Raw genomic sequence first — 20716 nt, 5'->3', positions numbered from 1 at the left:
ATGAAATAAAATGCTTTTCGTTGTTCACGCTTCGCATGAAATAAAAATGTGCTGGATTACATTAGAACAAGGTCTAGACTGGCAGTTCTCAACCTTTATTACTCAAAAGTCCACTATAGTCCCCCTATATTTTTTTTAAAAGACTGCCTACACAGCTATGAAACTGACAAATATTTTATTTTCTAACTATTTTCTTAACATGATCTAGAATCCCAGCATCCCATTAACTGTTTGGTTACCCATATTCTTTAAAATATCTTCTTTTTTGTATCTTCAAAAAGGCAAGTTTATTAAAAACTTGGCTTTTGTGTTCAGCAGTAGAAAGAAATTCATACAGGTTTGAAACAACTTGCGGGTGAGTAAGTGATAACAGAATTTTCAATTTTGGGCGAACTCCCACTTTTAGAACAAGTACGGCCAACTAGCATTTAGAGCAATTAGTTAGGGTAATCAGTCTTACTTTTCGGTATCAGATTAAACAACGTTTAATATACACGTAAAATATACGTTTTTTATGTAACTGATTTAAAAGAGTTATGAACTGTCTAAAAGAACTGTTTATAACCATTTGAAGGAAAGACAGCATGACTATATCTCTTAGAAGTGGAATTGCAAATGTTTTAGATCAAATTGTGATCCAACAAATTAAAAAGTTTTGTTTGCCAAGGTTATATGCTGCAATAAATAAAAAGCTCAGTGGTGCAGTCAATTTCATAGTAGCATTTCAATAAATTAAACAAATAAACATTTAATTTTATTTACAATTATTTAATAAATAAATAAATTTTTAATTTAATTGATTAATTTATATATAATTAGAGAATGCTTTAGCCCCTTTAGATGTTCACGACCCTCCCCCCATTTCAGAACCGCTGGACTAGACTGAGTTTTGATGTGCATGCGAAGTCAGCACTTAATGTAGTGCCATAGTTGCACTGACAAATCTAGGGTTTGAAGCAAATGTTTTGACCCACGCTTTTGTATAAAGAACCTCTTGGATCCAGCATTAGAGTTAAACAGCAAAGATCCCTGACATGCTCAAAATGGACTCAGTCCCTGGCTGCCGTCAGCCTTAAGTGCTATTTGGGACGAGAGCAGAGTGCACTCTATCCTGGTTTCTGAGCTGTGTCAAATATAATTCTGAGAGCTCTTTTCAGGACCATGGACAGTAACTGAATGGTCCCTAAACACATTTCAGCACTATAGACAGCGTCAATCTCCTCTCGGCAGAAATGCAACTTAAAACTAAGCAAACACAAACATCTGTTAATCTGTAAAAGTTATTTCAAAGATATAAAATACATCTCTTGCTTATCATTGGACAAACAAGAGCAAACGCCATCCTGTGCATGGCATCAGAAAATATAGGCAATAGCGGAAAGTCAACACATCAGTTCACTGTAGATCTGAACAAAACACAGCAACACTGGGAAATATCATGGTCGTACTGATATGGGATGAAAAACAGGTCAACTGGTTAGTCCCCCTGCCCCCCACCCCTTATGCCTGTGCAGATTATAGCCTAAAGCATAAACCCCCATAATAAAGATTGCAATATCTATAATCTCACAGTGGGGTTCTGGGTAAGGGGTTGTGGATCCAAAAGGGAGGGCCTAGGGATATCCACATCCCCCCACACTGTCTGGGTCTGAAGTATAGGAGGGGGAAAGGAAAAAGCTTGACACCAGGAGAGCTGCAGTTTGTCCTCCACACCAACAGGTGTCACTATTGGGATGCTATAATAGAATTATACCTAGACAAAGGATTCCCTCTGCTCATGGGACCACAAAACTTTTTGAGCCAATAACCTGAGCTGTCAATGGCATGTGATAAATTACTCTAAAAGTGCGGAATTCCAGTTATTTCTAAAGGAATCCGTGCGATCGGCAGTTTCGTAAAAGGGCAAAAAAGTTCCATATGCAGATTTCGCTCATGTTCAAGTTGGTCATGTGAATTCGCCATGCCGACCAACAGAAAGCTGCTTGGTTTTAAAGTGACTTCTGAGTGAGCAGTGTTTCATAGATCGCAACACTATAGACAATGGAAAACTTTGCCTAAATTTGCTGATGTGACCACACCTTAAAAGTGTGAAATTGAGTGTTTTTGTGGCAATCAGCCAATCAGCTTTGTCATGACATAATTTCCAGCAACTTTAAAGGGTTAGTTCACCCACAAATTTAAGTTCTGTGATTAATTATTCACCCTCATGTCGTTCCAAACCCGTAAGACTTGCGTTCATCTTTGGAATACAAATGAAGATCTTTTTAATGAAATCTGAGAGTTTTATGTCCCTTCATTGACAGCTACACAATTACCACTTTCAAGCCCCAGAAAGGTAGTAAAGACATCATAAAAGTAATCCATGTGACCCAAGTGGTTTAACCTCAATTTTCTGAAGTGACACGAGTGCTTTGTTTGCTAAAAAAAACCCCATAATTTACCACAAATTACTAACTTCCTGCATGCGTTCACGGGATCACCACGACGTGTTTGTTGTGTTGACACGAGAGCAGACATAGTTGCGCGAACCTGCGTTGGAGATGAATCATTTGTAAATAAAGTGGTAAATTGTTTTTATTGCGCAAACAAATCACTCGCAACGCTTCATAAAATTGAGGTTAAACCACTGGAGTCACATGGACACACAAAAAGCTCTCAGATTTCATTAAAAATATCATTGTTTGTGTTCCAACGACGAAACGAATGTCTTACGGGTTTGGAACGACATGAGGGTGAATCATTTTCATTTTTGGGTGAACTAACCCTTTAAAGCCGCAGGAAATGGCAAATGCTGATTTGCTGATTGCCACAAAAACAGGCACAGTCCCAAATTCTTCTATACTGAGCTGTCAATTACACATTTTTAAGAGCCAACAAATAAATAAAATCACTAAAAAAACGTACACTATATTGTAAGGAAATATATTAGCGATGTTGCTTACGAAAAAATGTCAGCCAATTTTGAATGGCCGCCAAATAAATGAAGAAAGTTTTTAGAACCAATGGTTTAGTTACAGCATAAAGCAGTGTATTCAAAGTAAATCAATTTAGTGTGGTGATTTGTTGATGCTACTGTATGCATTGAAACTCATCGGGGAGAAAAAAATGGAAACACATCAACAGCAGTACCCACACAAAGCATGCAACAATAGTTGTCCACTATGTCCAAGGATATCCATCCTGGTCCATGGGTAGATGATCAGTAATTTAGGAGAGTCTTAAGGAGAGAAAAGCGAAAGTGCAATTGGATAACCCAATTTCTTCTCTCTTTGTTCTGAGATGACTTCCGTGTGAGGGCTAACGAAGCCCTGTAGCTCCTTGCTATTCTCGTAGCCATATGCCAAACGAGGGAAAGGGCTGCATGGGAATGCTGAAACGCTCCATTAATGATGCCCATTTTCCCTTTCTATCTGTCTAACTCTCAAGATGGACGCGTTATTCTCCACCCACTTCCTCCAACCGAAAAAATTCCTGCTCAAAAATGTCTTTGCTCATCATTTCATGTTGTTTTTCCCTCCTTCTCGCCATCTCTCCCTGTTAATCGCCTTCCATTTTTCTCTTTCTTAACTCCCCCTTTATGTGTGGTCCTCCTAGCAGTTGCACATTTGCACAACATATGCATACATATATTTTTTTGTTCAATCGCTATGAAAATGCCATTTGAAAATACATTGCGGATATCCTAGGCAATTGCCAATGGTGAGCCGCTATGCATAATGCAGCTCTCTCAGTCGCTCATCTGCATTTGCTTAGACACACACTCTCTCACATGCACACGCATAGATCTTCACACCCTGTCCCCAAAGAAATCGGCACACAATCTCTCTTCTGATCACTGTCTCACCTACATAAACATGTCTAAATGCAGACACATATTTTTGGGACGTGCAACTGTTCGACAACAACGCAATTCAACCATCCATTTGCCTCCGAGCCTCCCAATTAATTTATTCACAGATTGTTGAAGGGCCATTTCCGCTGTCAAGCCTGTCTGTATTGCGCTACAACGCTGAATATTTTTTAACAGCTTCCAGTGTCATAATGTTTTCTTTAACCTTTTAAAATGACTCATGAAATTAGGAGAGAGAGAGGCTGACTTTCTTCCTCCTTTGTTTTTATACCTTTCCTCAGACAAGCCACTTATCAAACTGATAATCATTTATGCACAGCGCAGTCAAGGAAAAATCAATACTATAGGTGCTGAGAAACTTCCAGCTGAATCTAAAGTCAGCCCTATGCTGCATCCAGTTATAAAGTGGTTTATGATAGCGAGAATGAGTGTGTGTGTGTGTGTGTGTGTGTGTGTGTGTGTGTGTGTGTGTGTGTGTGTGTGTGTGTGTGTGTGTGTGTGTGTGTGTGTGTGTATATGTGTGTGTGTGTGTATATGTGTGTGTGTGTATATGTGTGTGTGTCGGGCATTTCTTCATAGCTAGGCTGAGGAGGACACATGTAAACTTGGTGTTTAGATTACATTTGTTCTGGTATATTAGAGTAAATCTTGCCTGCCACTGTTGTCCCTGTGATTGTTCAGTGCTTTGCGTGAGTGAGCTAGAGTAGATTGGAAATCAGTCACATGTAACCTCCCACATTTGCATGGCAGTCTCTTTGAGAAGAGGGAGAGAAAAAAGTGTGAGACATATCTATACATTTGTTTAAATAATTAGCATTTTTTATACACCTATCCTGTTTACATTATATAATGAATCAAATATATGATATGATCTTTGTCATACGACTGAGGCTGATGAGTCTCTTCATTTCTAATCTTGATTTTGAATTGGGTAAGGGATCTCTACCCCCTTCTTTTCACGGTACTGCAGCGTCAGGGAAAAAACTAAACATTTACACCATTTGCCGAAGTAGCTTAGACTTCAAAGTGATGATTTTGGAGGTTGGGTGTCAGACAAAGCAATAGAAAAATGTATGGAATCTTCTGTGTTTCAGGTAGTTTATAAACTGTTGTTTGTATAGTTTATAAACTGCTCCCTTTCTCTGCACTCTTTAACTCCATGTGAGAACCATGTCATAATCTTAAACCGGAGCAACAGGAACCTGCAGTTCTGTGGATCATGTCATTCTAAAAAATATAGGTTCTTTATGGCTTCTATGGATCCACAAAGAACCATAACATCTATGATTCCTTTTCATTGCACAAAAAGTTCTTTAAAGTAGAAAAAAGTTCTTTAGATTTTCAAAAAAAGCTTATTTTAAGAGCTCGCTGAAAGGTTCTTCGGCAGAAACTTGGAACCCTTTATTTTTTATCATTATTTTTAAAACTGCTCTAAAGTTGTCTTGATACTAAAATTACCAAGATGAAACCACAGTAAAAATGTATTCCTCTCTCTGGATGGAAGTAACTATGTCTGAGATAAATCATGCCCACTCATAATTTACTAAGTACAATAGGGGAGAACAAGGAGTGTTGTAACACAAGGTGAGTAACACCATCAGTTAGAAAATAGTATACATGAGTGAAATAATAATACACAGCCAGCACTATCCTGGAGTGGATGTGGGAAAGTCGCTGTGACCATTTTAATGGATGTTAACATTATATGACAGACAGACATTACAAAATAATCAAAAGTTTCTAACTAGTTTCATTTGTAAATTAGATACCGGTATGAACATATTAGGCTAACGTTATATCAAAGTTTGAGACACAGCACAAAAAAATTTAAACATAATGAGACTGGCTACACTCCACATTTGCGTTCACAAACAGCTAACGTACGAATGGAACTTACCAGACGTTTGACCTTTGACGAATTGATGTTAAATGTAGGGTGTGTAAGACCCACGTCACGTTTGTAGGCCTAACGTTACTTAGGCCTATGCTACGTTAGTGTGGCACTGGAATATACGCGAAATAAACAAACTTCGAATTTTTTAAAAAGTCATTTCTGACAGTAATTTTCAGGGCGCAAAATGTTGAGGAACTGTCACCACTATCTAAACGCCATCTAAAGAGACGGTTGACAAACAGAAAATAACATTGACATTACTCACCCTTGAGGTTGGTCTCACAAACCCATTTCTTCTATCGAAATGAAATATACGTTTAACAGAATGTTGACGCTATCTTTCCTATAATGTATTATAGACGTTTTAAACAAAGCAGCATTTATTTGTGTTAGTGATTATATCTGTGATATTTAAAGCTATAATACAAAAATATTGACAGTTGTGTTGCTTTCCAATCCAACACTGGTCGTACAATGGAAAGCTCGCGAGCAGCGTACTGTTGCTATGGTTACCGCTACTTCTGTTCCTGAGCGACTAACGTTACATAGTGCACTGACGAATTGATTCTGCAACTTTTATTGTTAGGCTACTCAAGAGTTGATTGAAAACAAGTTTTAAACATTTTGAAATATACTTAGACTACAAAATTAATAGCCTACATAGTTTTTTTTTAACCTCCAACCATTTGATTGGGTGTTTTGGGAGAGATCAATAATGAGCTTTAAAGGGATAGTTAACCCAAAAATAAAAATTCTGTCATCATTTACTCACCCTCAAGTTGTTCCAACCCTGTATGAATTTCTTTCTTCTGATGAACACAAAAGAAGATATTTTGAAGAATGTCGCTAACCAAACCCCTTTGACTTTTCCCATAGTTACTATGTAAGGCAATGGGGTCTGTCAACTGCTTGGTAACCCATATTCTGCAAAATATCTTCTTTTGTGTTCAGCAGAAGAAATAAACTCATACAGGTTTGAAACAACTTGGGTGTGAGTGAATGATGACAGAATGTTCATTTTTGGGTTAACTATCCCTTTAAATAGAGGAGTCAAACCCTCACAGTTTGCGCCCTGATACCGCACGTCACATTATTCGACTCTAGATAGAACGGATGCTTTGCGCGTGGTGTCTGATTGGATGGACAAGTGTCCCCGACGTGTCGCGAGCAGCAGGTGCTCTCAGGAGGCGAGGAGTGTTTGTTCACGCGCTTAACTCATCGGCACACGAGCTCTGAAAGAAGAACAGCGGTCACCTGTCGAAGCGGAACGCGAGAGTGACACAAAGATTTTTATTTTGACCGCACTTCAGCTGAAATGGCAGGTCGAGCGGCGGGGTGTGATTTTAGGTGGAGGGAAGAATAGCACGGCGCTTAACCCAGTAAATCTCACCGGTTGCATTTGTGAGACCAGTTTTCTTTTAAGTTTGAAGGGCCTGAAAAGAGTTAATGGTGCATTTTACACAGAGTTCAGACTGCCTTGATTTTATATGGATATTTTACATGACTGGTGTAAATAGTCACATGACCAGAACTGTTTAATTCCATGAAAGGAAGCATGCCATAATAAACAATTTGCTAATGTATTTACTAATATACTAATATTTCAAGAGTCTATATGTGTATGTATGTATATATATATATATATATATATATATATATATATATATCCTATTGATAATCGACTGTCTTTATCCCGAAAATTGCCGGCAAAATATTGATTGATTGCAACTTTCTCGACAGAGCAATTTTTGACTCTGTATGTGTCCCATCGGTTACAGAAATAAAACACATTCTTTGACTAACTTTATTTATTTATTTTACTTTTTTTAATGAAAAAAAAACAGTGCCCACTATCCAGTGAGTGAAATTATTTATGTGGGAATAATTTGGGATTTTTTTCAAAAAAAATTCGGAACATTCATAATTCGTGCCTTGGGGAGTTAAAAAAATCACTGATGGGACAAACCTGTTCAATCTAAACATCTTATTTTCAAGAAGAAGGAAAGTTCAATAGTACACAATTCATGGGAGTAACATTATCTGTGACTCATGCTACTTTCACACATGGCTTTATTCTTTTTTTTTTTTAGAAGTATCGTATTATAATGAAGTGTCATGGAAAGAAGAGAGGAACAGGTGTATATGACGAGTATAACGAGAGAGAGAGAGAGAGAGAGAGAGAGAGAGAGAGAGAGAGAGAGAGAGAGAGAGAGAGAGAGAGAGAGAGAGAGAAATAAATGGAGTCCTTATGGCCAATGACCTGATTTACTTTTGGAGTGGGGGATGCGGCAGATCTCCTACTAATTGCGCAGCTGGGAAGAACAGGGGATTTGATGGGGGGGGGGAAACCAATTTTGCATATTTCTATGAGGGGGATACCGGGTCGGATGGAGGTGTCCTGATGTGAGGAGCTGGTTTGACATTGCGAGCAGTTTGGAGGTGAAATCTCATGAAAGTGGGCAATTTTTTGTAAATGTTCATATATTTCTGTTATGGTTGATGTAAAACATACACATGGCCATTATAAATAACAATAATAATATGTCTGACTCTGAACGCGTCTGATGTGTTGGACGTGCATGGCAAGCTCCTTTCAATCACATTTTAATTTAGGCAAATGTTCAGAAAATCGGATCAGACCGGATAATATCGCAGCCACCACACAAATTTGTCGACCTTACGACTGCTGATCCTTAAAATAAATATTGGACACACAAGCGAACACTGCCTATACCATCCCTTTATTCATTATTTAATATCCAAGCAAATGTCTTAAATAAAATTATTAAAGCTAATATATATATATATATATATATATATATATATATATATATATATATATATATATATATATATGTTTGATATTTTTTTGTAAATTGAGACCTATCACAAAGAGTATACAACATCTGGATAATAACATGCATTCTAAAATGTTATAGGTCCTATTAACACAATTAAAAATACTTCCAATAAACTAAGGCTTTATTAATTAGTACAATAATAATAGTTATACTATTTGCTATTATTTTTGTCCATAATAATTATGTTTTATAATTTTTATCAAATTATAACTCACATGTAAATAACAATGTATATTTCAACGTTCAATACTGCAGCATGCCCTCGGTGCCTTTTTCATTTCATTTAGTTGCATTTCCATAAAAAGACAAGCTGACCCTCGAGACCACAATTTACTCTGAATTCGGTTTCCCAGCCCGGGGTTCAGGTGTGAGGCAGGGGGGTATGTTACAACTTGCCCGGGTCACGATAATGCATAATAATACATTTAAAATGGCTGCTCATTTCTAAACAAAAACGACTAAAATTTGTTCTTATGATAACATACAATTATTTCTGAAAAGCTGGAAAAAGCTTTTTAAGGAGAAATGTTTCTACATTCCTTGAAAGTGAAAAAGATGGAGGCGCGGCCCTCTCGGAAAAATACGCAGTCCTAATGCATATGCATGTATGATAATTGATGTGCGTTTTACATCTCCTATCGACCGTGTCATCAGAGCTTAAGATACATGATAAGATATATATTGTGAGAATTACAGAAAACTCAATATAAACTATGAGAATTATTAAATTAAAAGAGAACATGACAAAAATAAGTTTGTTTGCGCCCTCCATATCCCGTTTTTACGCACTTTACGCCCTACTGCACCCTTCCTTCCCCATACAAGAACACACACAAACATACACAAACACACATTATTACACACTACAGTTCTCTTTCACAAACCCCCACACACACTGGATGAGAAACAGAATAATGTTGACCTTACTTCCCCGATCAAATGACATAAAAAAAAAATTTATATATATATATAATTTAAATTCTAAAGCATCCAAACTCAAGTACTGTATCACCAGGTGAAGCATTCGCATTTGAATCGTTTGTGGGCAAATAAAAAGTCATACTTGACGATGCAATATCAGATAAAGAACACTTCAAAACAGACGTTTTAAAAAGTGGTTTCATCCCAATATATTTTGGCAGATAATTTTAGGGGGGGAAATATGAGCAAAAACTGAAAGCATATCTCCAAGCCTGGAGGGTGAGGAAAGGAGGGGCATGTATGCTGTGAGGTGTCAAAAACAAAATTGTTGAGGAGACATCATGACATAAATTGATGCGTAAAATTAACAGAATGAGCAAATAAATAACCTTAATTATGATCAAAATAAACTACATCTTCGTTTTGCATTTATACAAATTCAAATGTGCCATATCAAACCCACCATCAGCACAGTCAAACCAGGAATCTGTTGGCATAGAAAATGGAGGACCACTAATTGCACCAGTGCTAATTGGAAATGAGGCTGCATAAGCCATTCTATTTTTCACATGATCTATACAGATATATTCAATTTTATTACAAAATACCAGTTGTTCTTTTCCCTTAAGGCATAAAAAGCATGTTACTATAAAAAATGAACAGACCTATTCAAATCCAAGAAAATTACATTCTTATTCTAGCGCAGTAAAAAAAAAAAAAGTATCAAGTGCAGAAAAAATGACACCTCACTGACCAACTCTACTTTTCCCAACAAGCAACATACAGAAGGCCAAAAGTGTATGGCAAATGCACACGACCGATGCAAAAATCTGCTCCCGTTCTACATATTCATAACTCAACAGCATATTCATATCTTGCATACAAATCATGCTATCTCCCCCATCTTTGCGCACGGGAACATGCAGATCCTACAGCCTCATAATCTTCTGCTCGTCGTTAATCGCCGACTAGAGAAACAAATTTCCCCATTTTAAGAAACTAAAAACATTTTGAACGAAGTTATATATTAGTTTTAGAGGGAAAAAAACTTCCCAAAATACAGATACGTGAGCGCACAATAAAATAACGTTGAAACTCCCTCCACTGAACTTGGAACAGTGCAATTTTTGTGCAAACAAATGGCCACCTAAGTGAATTGAATTAATTGTGCAGTTAATTCTCCACATTGCAAGTCAAAAAGCAGCAATAAATAAATACACGGACTACGTACCTTCTTGAAAAGAATACAGCAGGAGTAAAGTTACCAGCCACATGCCATAAATAGCAGGTATATTTCTCAGGAATGTTTTGCAATCCCGACGTGTGCACTGTGCAGTATTCGGCCAGGCGAGGCTCCGTGCAGGAGTGGTGACGATGCTCCCCGGCGATCTCTCCAGCCCTAGTCCCGTACTCGTCAGCGCCGAAAAGCGGGGAAGACTTTGGTCCCGCCTCTCGTACCCTCCCCTCCGCGGGACCGTCATCCGAACGGCCCCTCCTTCGGTAGTCTAATGGTACGGCGAGATGGAGAGGTGCTGGTGTGGGGCCAGAGTGAGACGCGGCGAGGACGGCGCGCGGAGTTTTGTTGGTGGGGGTGGGTTGAGTGCATCATAGAGGACAGGACTTAACATGTTGTTGTTGTGGTTGTTGTTGTTTTTGTTGTTGTGAGCGGTCCACGTGGCTGGATTCAGCCGGGGCATTCAGTGGCACTCAATGTAACCATGGCGCACTTGGGAACTAAATGACTGCCTTTTTACGCACGGCGGATCACTTTTCGCGATGTCAACGGCTTACCTTTTATCGTCAGAAATCTCGCATTGATTCAACGCTGCTGATTAAAACAGCTTAAACCTTGCGTGGTCTCCCAGCCAGACCTGTTTGCTGGTTTTAGGCACTTTTCAACAGACCAGGACGGAAAACCAGCATGACCTGAGAGACCACCTTAAACCAAGATACGCATATCAAACCATGTGGGGATTTTTTTCCGGCAGGACTGAGAGTCATTTTAAAGTAAAGTTCGTGCAAATGTTGTGCGCAAAACGCTCCGCATACTGTAGGCTATACGTTCTATGTCACTACTCGTTGAGTGGCACGCGTGCGTCCTTAGAGAAACAGCACGAGACCCTGTCACGCTCTCTCCATACATTAACGTATGTGAATGAGGGAAAACGCGTGCTTCAGAGGCGCACAGAAGAATGTCTAAATTGCCGGCAATGTTCCGCGATCAAAATGAGAGGAATGACATGCGAAGGGCGTATCGTGTATTGTCTGGAGTGGCGGATAATGCTCGCAGACCACCCCGGCTTTATCGTCTGGTGACTATTGTGTCTTTCTACACCAGCAAAGTCAGCAAAAACAAATATTTATATAAACATATTTTATTAAACAGTAGAAATTGTAATTATACAGCATTATTAAACCCTCATTATTAAGATTAAGCAACCAGTTTTGCATATGGAAATAGGCGAAACCTCTATCTTATAAGAATAAAGCAGTGATGGATATGGATTATTTTGATAATTATATGTAACAATGCTATAGTGCATGTATGGGTGTAAAATTACAGTACGGCACACTACCTCCCCACCCGGGAAAACTTAAGAAATGACAACAATGTGTAAAGTGATTGTCTGAAACCAATGGTTACAGTGTTTGGCTTGATGGTTTCGCTCCAGCGCTCTGGCTTCACACTCCCACACACACTCTCTTCTGGTAATTATTGATCTGTAACACGCTGTAGTGCTATTGATTATAGGCTATGTGCAGCCCTGTCAGAGAATAAACCGATACAGAAATCCATCACACGGACATGTGATTGTACACGCTGACAGCAACGTATCCGTACCTAGCCCCAGACAATGCTGGAGCAGTCAGCAACACACCAGTTCATATCATGTCATTTTAGATCATTTCAATGGAATAATCAATAGTGAATTTATGTTCACATAGCAGAAATCCTCCATCCCTGATTAAGGAAATACATTATGACTACTCTCTAGATTATAATATTTAGGTTAAGTTTATGCTTTCAGCAACCAATACGAGTATAGTAGTTTCAGCCTAGTTTAACAAATCTTAGTTTAACCACGTTAAATCCAATTCGGCAAAGTTTTTTGCTTATATAGCCCTATTAAGGACAAGGTTGCATTTCATAAAGTACAAAATGGCAACAATTCACGACATTGAAATGTATTAATTCATTTTTGGTGTAGAGAACAGTACATTTCCGGACCAAGCCAGATACCTCACGTTGACATTCTTGCAGTCTGCTTTGGGACAGTGTCACTGCAAAAACTACCAGGGCCTGAGATAACATTTTTATGGGTCAGCCCCTTCAACAATATTACCCAATGACTATACCATAAAGGATCAAGCCCCCAACATTATCACTGTCAGAAAAAAAAATTAATATGTAAAAATTGTACCTTTTAAGGGTAGAACCACTTATCACTGGAGCAGCACCTTTAAAGGGTTCACATTAGTAGGCTACCTTAAGAGTACCATAACATAAAAATAAAAACTTTTAGGGTAGATAAGGAATGAAGATGCATTTTTCAAGGTATTGCCCCGTAACAAGCTCAACAATTTGTACCCATTTTGGGTTGGGTTAATCTTAATTATGTGTTCACTCTTGTAGTTGGGTTCTCTTGGCTCTTATGGTCCGGACCAAAAAAAGAAAACAATACATTTAGTCCTGGTTCGCTTAGACATCAAAGTCATTTTTTACACCTAACCTAAAGATACAAAACAAAAAATATATCTGCTGCAAGGAGAAGCGTTACTGATGCAAATCAGGTATGCTTCAGAAATCTGTCTTTTAAGGGTCGCAACTTGTGACATCATGCCCTGTTTTTGGTTTGTTTACATGTCTTTGGTCTGTGTTGCATATTTCAGTCGAACTGCACCAGAGTTTGTTTGGAAGCAGAACGAGACCCATCTTTTCAGCGGCCTCGGTCAACTTGTTTGGTACACACCAGGGTTCAGAGCAATCGCACCAAAGTTTGTTTTAATCAAATTAACATTCTAAGTGTGAGCACACCCTAAGTGCAACCAATCTAGTTTGAAATGAATGACCAAAATGATGGCATATGAAATTCATATGACTCTTTGGTGCCAAGGGGGATGACCCCTGATAACCTTAAGGGGTCACTTGGTGACTGTAGTCAGTACTGTAGTCGAGACCAGCTAATTTGAGTCCAAGTCAAGGTCTAGACCAAAACAGGTTTGAGTTCAAGTCAAGACAGTCAACAAGCTCCTGAGTCCATGACTGGACCAAGACTATGACTATAATAAGCTGGTCTCGACTATGACTCTACACTTGGCCATTACGTGGAAGTGGTCTCACACATAGGGATTATCCCACCAGTAAACTCCTGAATATTTCTGATACAGATACACTTATTTCCCTGCAGTGATTTCTATGGAAAAGAACAAGTAGAGAAACGAGCAGTTGAGCAGATCAGCCCGACTCTTTGTTTCCTACAGAGGCCTCTCTCTACCTCTCCTCTCAACTCACTTATGTAACAAGTGGAAATATAGAAGATGTAAGGCTACCCTTACCCTCCCACACACTTATGGAGACACACAAACACTCTGAAAGAAAGTATAAGCCACACTGGCTGAAAGAAATCTAGAACTGTCTATGTATCTAGACAATGTGCATCAGATTGGAAGTGACCACTGACTTGGAGGCAGGCAGCTACTGTTGAAATCATTGCTAATACAAATCATCTGCATCACTCTCTCTCATCTGTTGCCTGGAGAAAAGCGAAGAACGAAACAGAGAGAGAGGGAGAGAGTCTGCCAATGAGGAGAAGGAAGGAGAGAGAGCGGAGAAGGCAGAAGCGGGTGGGCTAATGAGAAGGGTAATGCTAATACGCAGACAATCAGAGTCCCCCTCAGGCCATGGCTACATGGTAGAATCATATTAACGCTAATGTATCTGGTATTAATGCAGAGAGCCCCCTCCCCAACCAAAATGCCTGCAAGGTCACTGAGGGTAGAGGGTGGTAGCAGAGTGGAAGCGAGGGAGCAAGGGTTGGTTCCTACCCACCTCAGCCACACGCAGGTAACGGGGGCTGGGGGGGTGTTTGGTGGGGGGGAGGTATGGGTCCTCCTGCAGTATGGCCGCCTATTAGAGTGCTCTATGCAAACTAGCGCCATGCAGATCCAAAATGGCGACAGAGGAGGCCCAGATGGTGCTTTGGTTTAGCATGGCGGCGCACGACTTGCCCAGTTTCGCTGGTGCTGCACTGGCGCTAATTAGCCAGCCTGATACAGAACTGTACGCCATGTTACACTCGCCAGCATTAGTCAAATGAGTCAGTGAGCTGCACCAAGTCAGTCAGCTGAGGGAGGGAACCGCGACTGCGCATGCGCGCCAGTCTGTTTTTTTACAAGACCAAATGTTTTATTTCGTAATTTATGTTTTTTTTTGTTTTTTTTGCAGGCTGAGGAGAGGGTTTGTTTTGCGTTAGTGGAGACGAGACTGTTGAACCTGAGCTTTCGGGATGAATTTGGTGTATTAGAGGGTGGGTGTGATTGTGTCTATGTGCATGAGGGAGTAAGTGAATGAACGTGTGTGGAAACAGGAGGATATTTCTGGAGCTCTCGCTCTCCCTGCAGCCTGTTGAGGGGGGAGAAATCGGGGGGAAGAGGAAGGTGGTGAAGCGAGACGTCAGGGGGGTGTTAATTTATTCAAATGAGCAGGGGAGGATAATGAAAGAGAGAGGAAAAGAAAGAGAGAAAGAGGAAAAGAGGGGAATGGGGGGTTGGTTGTTTTGCTTTGCAAATCTCTCATCTCCTGATCTTCCTCTTTTTTTCATGTGTTTATCTTATGACAATCTCTCGCCATTATGATCGGCAGAAACAGTGGAGCAGGAACTGGAGAGAGGAGAAAAGTCGGGAAAAGGTGAAACAGGGAGGGAATTTATGGATAAGCAATCTGTGAAGGGCTAAGAAGGATGTGAATGTGATACTTATCAGTATATATATATATATATATATATATATATATATATATATATATATATATATATATATATATATATATATATATATATGCTGTATAAATTCTAAAGAATATATAAAAATATTTGAATAAACTGTGTATTCCTAAAGACTAAAATTTATCATCAGAAAATTAGCTGATTGTACCTTGATTAATTCTTCATTCTAAAAGAATAAGTGCTTGTGCGGACTTCTTTGACCACAGAGGAGATAGAGTATGATCTTTTGTGACTCAATTCAATCCAAATGATCCTATCACAAAATGAAATATTTCTCTTAAACGCTAATGAGGTCAAAACGGGATGAAATTTTCCCCTGGACTTGGGTGTGTATATGAGAGTGCGATTACGATATGCAGTGCATTTGAATCAATTAGAATACTTACTGACATCTAGTGGAAAGATCTTACAATGCAGATAAGGGTTAAAAACAGTTTACACAAAATAATATTCTTTATTTACTCACCTTCATTTTATTTCTTCTATGAAGAACAAAAGTTGAATATCTTAAGAACAGATAGTTTGAGCAGACAGATAGATAGATAAATAGATACTGTAGATAGATAGATAGATAGATATACTCTAGTCCACTTTTGCAGTCCAATGTTGTTTGTTCTGTTCTAAAGTTGAAGTTTCCACCCAGACCTATGTGTCTAGATTGTATCACGATTCCCACGCTATAGTCAACCCCCCCTTCAAATTAACAAAGCCAAACAAGTGGATTTATTTTCACGACAAGTTAAACCAGTATATCCTTAAGCTCTAAGCAGGGGTGTTAAAATGCTGACCAACTGCAACAAGACCCAGTGCACTCATGTATACCCTACAGGCCTAAACACTTCTCCATGTGTGGGAACCTACCAGTACTGACCCTCTCACCATTAAGTGCACCTGTAAGCAGACCTCTATTTACACTTTATTCTGCAAGCTTATTGAGATTTTTATCACATTAACACCGCAGCACTGGGTTTATATACTTGCTTCATCTTATTTCCAAATGCAAAAAAGAAAGATAACTTCAATATTTTTTTTTTTCAAATTATTTTATATATATAAAACTTTAATTCATTGTCTATTGTATTTTTCATATCTAATGACCTGAAAATATACCCAAACCAACAACAAAACATAAGGGTCAAACTACATCCATGGCTGGTTTTATGCCTAAATCGACATAAATTCTCCTTTGCTCAGTTTCCAGCTTCGGTTTACATAGGGGAGAGAGGGGTAACATTTTTGATTAATATTAAGTCAAAATTTAAGGCTTAAACCAAACCATAAATATAATTTGAGGATATAATTTAAATTTGGTTGCAACAAATTGGTCCAATTTTCTTAAGTGTACAGCACCTAAGTTGTCCTTTGGAAAATAAAACCTCAATATATTTCAGAAATAATTGAAGTCATAGAAAAGCATATAAAAGGGCGATATAAATATGAATAAAATAATAAACTAACTTTTGCATAATGAACAATTATATTAATTATAAAAAAAATACTTTTAATGCTTTGAATACTTAAAATTACTTAAAGGGGTGGTAAAACACGATTTCACTTTTCTAACTTTAGTTAGTGTGTAATGTTGCTGTTTGAGAATAAACAACATCTGTAAAGTTACAGCGCTCAAAATTAAAAGCAAAGGGAGATATTTGCTTTTAGGGGGGGGGGGGGGGGGGGTGCAATGGTGTTTCATGTATTCAGAGTTGTTTACAGTGTTAAAGACATGGATTCTCATGCTAAACTTGGCCAAAATTTAAAAAAATATTTTGGACGAATAACGGAGAATTTCTGTGCAGAAAATCTTACTTCCGGGTTGGTACAAGTTTCTTCGGCTGTTTTTTTTTCGATCGTGGATCTAATGACGTAGACGAGAGTGGAACTCCTTATATGAGCATTTCTCTCGGAAAAGCGCACAAGTCGACCAGAGGAGAGCGAGACCGCGGCGCACACATCAACGCGCTTCCTTCAACAGGATATCATCGGCAGCGCTGCATAGGATTTGTTCAAGAATAACTCCAAAAAAGTGTGTTTTTGGATGTGAGGGAAAGCTTACCGTGTTCCGCTTCCCAAAGAACCCAGCGTTACAGGAACAGTGGATGCAGTTTGTTTTTCCGGGGCAGCAACGGAGTGTAGCAAGTGCGGTTGTGTGTTTTGGTCATGTCAGTGACGAATGTTTTATTAACAAGGCCCAGGTCGACGCTGGTGATATGAAGGATGCACTACTAGTCTATAGGTACTTAAGATACATGAGAATAGGTGAAACTGTGTATGTTATGTACCCTTTAAGAAATCAATTTCTAAGGACTACAGCAAACGGCCGGTAGGGACTACACGACATTCCTCCAGGGTTGACATCACTAACCCCTAAACCCCTCCTCCGAGAATACTGAATAAGGGCGAGGCCATTTTTGCTTTGGAGAAGAGTTGTTGTTTACTAGCCTGTTGTTGCCGCAATGCCATCGGAATGCTGTTATTTTCATCCGGATTGCAGGTCCACTTTGTTCAGCCTTCCTAGCAGGGATGGAAATTAACTTTTTTGTCCACCGGCCACTGTGGCTGGTGGATTTCAAAATCTACCAGCCACTCAATGTTTTTACCAGCCACTTTCTTGTTTTTAACCGACAATGTGTAACTGCATGTGAAAATTAATACTACAAGATCTACAATACTTAAGCAGTTTATTTAATCTCAAGTGTCAATGAAATACTGACATTTTCTCTTTCTCTCTTATACACACACAAACCATGAACTGATATACATTTCATTAAATGAGTAGGTTTTTAGTCCCAACAATGAAACTATTCGTTTTGGCATCTTCTGAAGCGTGTTGACGACATACCGAGCAGAACATTGTCAGACTTGTCTCGTCGTAAACCAACCAATCGCGGGACTCCCCATTGTCTGCTTTTCTCCATCGTTCTTTAAAAAAACGTTTTTTGACCTTCGCCTCTTTGTCCACTTGCTCCTCCTGAGTTGTTTTCTCTGCGGACCTCTTAACGCCTGCGATGTAACGCCACATTTTTTTGAAGGTGTGCGACCTCTAAAAGTGTCCGCCGTCGGGGTGAAACAGTATGCTATTTTTATTTACCCGCCACGGTGGCCGGTAGGCGAAGCGAGTTTACCCGCCACAACACGAAATCACCCGCATTTGGCTGGTGGCGGGTGCTAATTTCCATCCCTGCTTCCTAGGGTCGGGGGAGTTAGGGATCTCAATGGTTAAAATGTATTTTTAACTCGGTCCTTCATAATTATGACCCAAATCTTGCTCTCTGTGCTGCACATTTTGCGGAGGAAAGCTTCCACAATCTTTGCGAGTTCAATGCAGGATTTGCACAACGGCTTGTCCTGAAAGATGGAGCAGTTCCAACCTTAAGAACAGAAGCTGTTGTTTACGGGCCACAACCTATAAGTATGATTTTAATTTTTTGTCGTGTTTTCCTGTAATAGTTTGTATTGTTAATTGTACGTTGTAGCAAGGAAGTAAACAAATGACAACACTGTTTGGCTCTGCAAACCAGTTTGTTAATGCTCATTCATACTTAACGTAATCCGACAAACACCTGAAAACAAACTTTTTTTTTAATCTCAACAGCAAACTTGGAATTAGTGCAAATTATTCTTTGATTAGAGCTTTTATGTATTGTTTATCTCTTGTTTATCTACAGGCATGTATCTACAGGCTGTGTTTGATTTGGCTACTGTAACGTTAGTAAAGCCAAAGTTAGTGTTCGTTTTGGGTTAATAGTTCTGGCGACAGATATTACAATCATTCTTAAAAATACAAAAGTAACGGTGGCATAGAAACGATCACTATCATTTCAGTCAGAAACGATCACTATCCTAGATCCGCAGTCTTTACTCAAAAAAATCCCTTTGAGGACTGTAGTATAATTTGTTAGAACGATTATATGAAATTCTTGTTTATGAATCTTATTTCTTGTAATACTATAATAATTAGTACAATTAAATAACAGCATATCTAAAAAGTAATGAGACAGAAACATCAACAAAAAACAAACCTTTCTGCAAAGTCGTTTAACAGCCGTTCTTGAACAGGTTATGCTCGATCATCTTCACTAACATTCTCTGGGTCCGATTGGTTTTATTGACGCCACTGTTTATAATACACCAAAGCACAAACTACCGGCAAAGAATTCTATACGTTTCCGAAAAATGTGCACTAGGTGGTTAGCGAATCACAACACACTGGGCCAGCTAACCAATCTGAGCCCATTGCGTAGTTTTGAGGGACTGGCTTCATAGATCCCGGAAACCATCAGACCGTTTTTACAAGGAGGGACAGAGCAGTGTAGAATAAAGTTGAAATATATGAAAAATAATGCAATTTTTTAAAAACGAAGCATGAACACGTTACAGTGCACCCCACAAACACAATCAAGCCTTCAAAAAAATTTGTTTTACCATCCCTTTAAAAAAAAAAAAACAATGTAAAAATGTTGGCACACTTTATGCACATGCATATACACAATTTTCTGAAGGAAACCCATTATGGGGACAAACAGTACTGTTCCCTTGTGTGTTAATGAAATATAAGAAGAAACAAGGAAGAGAGAATGAGGAGGAGAAAGACGAAGGTGTGGCTCTAGCAGAGTGCTTCAGCTCACGAGTGCGCCTGACAGGCCCTGTCTCTGCCTTTAATGACTTATTTATTCAAGCATAATTAAGCTCAGGCCTAGAGCGGTGATTAATGCTCTTTGTCAGCTTGCAGAACAATACCTCAAACTTACTGAGCACTGGCTCTTCTCCAGCTCTCCGTTTCTTTCTGTTCGTCTAACCGTGCAGTTCGTAACTTCCGTAAAGGCAATGACCAAGACTTTGATATAGGCCTACAGCATGATATACAGTACGAGATGTAGAAGAGTGTGTGATAAGGTGAGTTGACCTACCTCGTTCATAGGGAAATTTAGCAGCTGTTTCCTTCAATATTATTTTAAAGCTTGTGTCATATATATATATATATATATATATATATATATATATATATATATATATAGTTCACCCAAAAATGAAAATTCTGTCATTAATTTCTCACCCTCGTGTCGTTCCAAACCTGTAAGACTTTCATTCATCTTCGGAATACAAATGAAGATATTTTTGATGAGATCTAAGAGCTTTCTGTATATTGACAGCTACTGTACGCAACTAGCACTTCAAAAAGCTTCAA

At 38.8% G+C, this 20716-nt stretch overlaps 1 protein-coding gene across 9 annotated transcripts in view; it reads right to left on the bottom strand.

Annotated features, from left to right (window-relative positions):
* dscaml1 (Down syndrome cell adhesion molecule like 1) overlaps positions 1–10942 on the bottom strand; it is a 144392-nt gene extending 133450 nt beyond the window's left edge. For 4 of the 9 annotated variants that reach the window (XM_077208949.1, XM_077208950.1, XM_077208951.1 and 1 more), the window contains exon 1: positions 10758–10942. In XM_077208949.1, the coding sequence (XP_077065064.1) occupies positions 10758–10800 (43 nt within the window). In that variant the 5' untranslated portion in view covers positions 10801–10942. The remainder of the gene's footprint in view (positions 1–10757) is intronic. The other 5 variants (XM_077208946.1, XM_077208947.1, XM_077208944.1 and 2 more) reach the window with 3 other exon arrangements.
* Between the last annotated feature and the right edge of the window lie 9774 nt (positions 10943–20716).

Source organism: Siphateles boraxobius, unplaced genomic scaffold (assembly GCF_051911475.1).
Source record: "Siphateles boraxobius isolate OS27281-9 unplaced genomic scaffold, OSU_SipBor_1 6, whole genome shotgun sequence".
NCBI lineage: Eukaryota > Metazoa > Chordata > Actinopteri > Cypriniformes > Leuciscidae > Siphateles > Siphateles boraxobius.
This window is presented reverse-complemented; position numbering and strand designations above follow the sequence as displayed.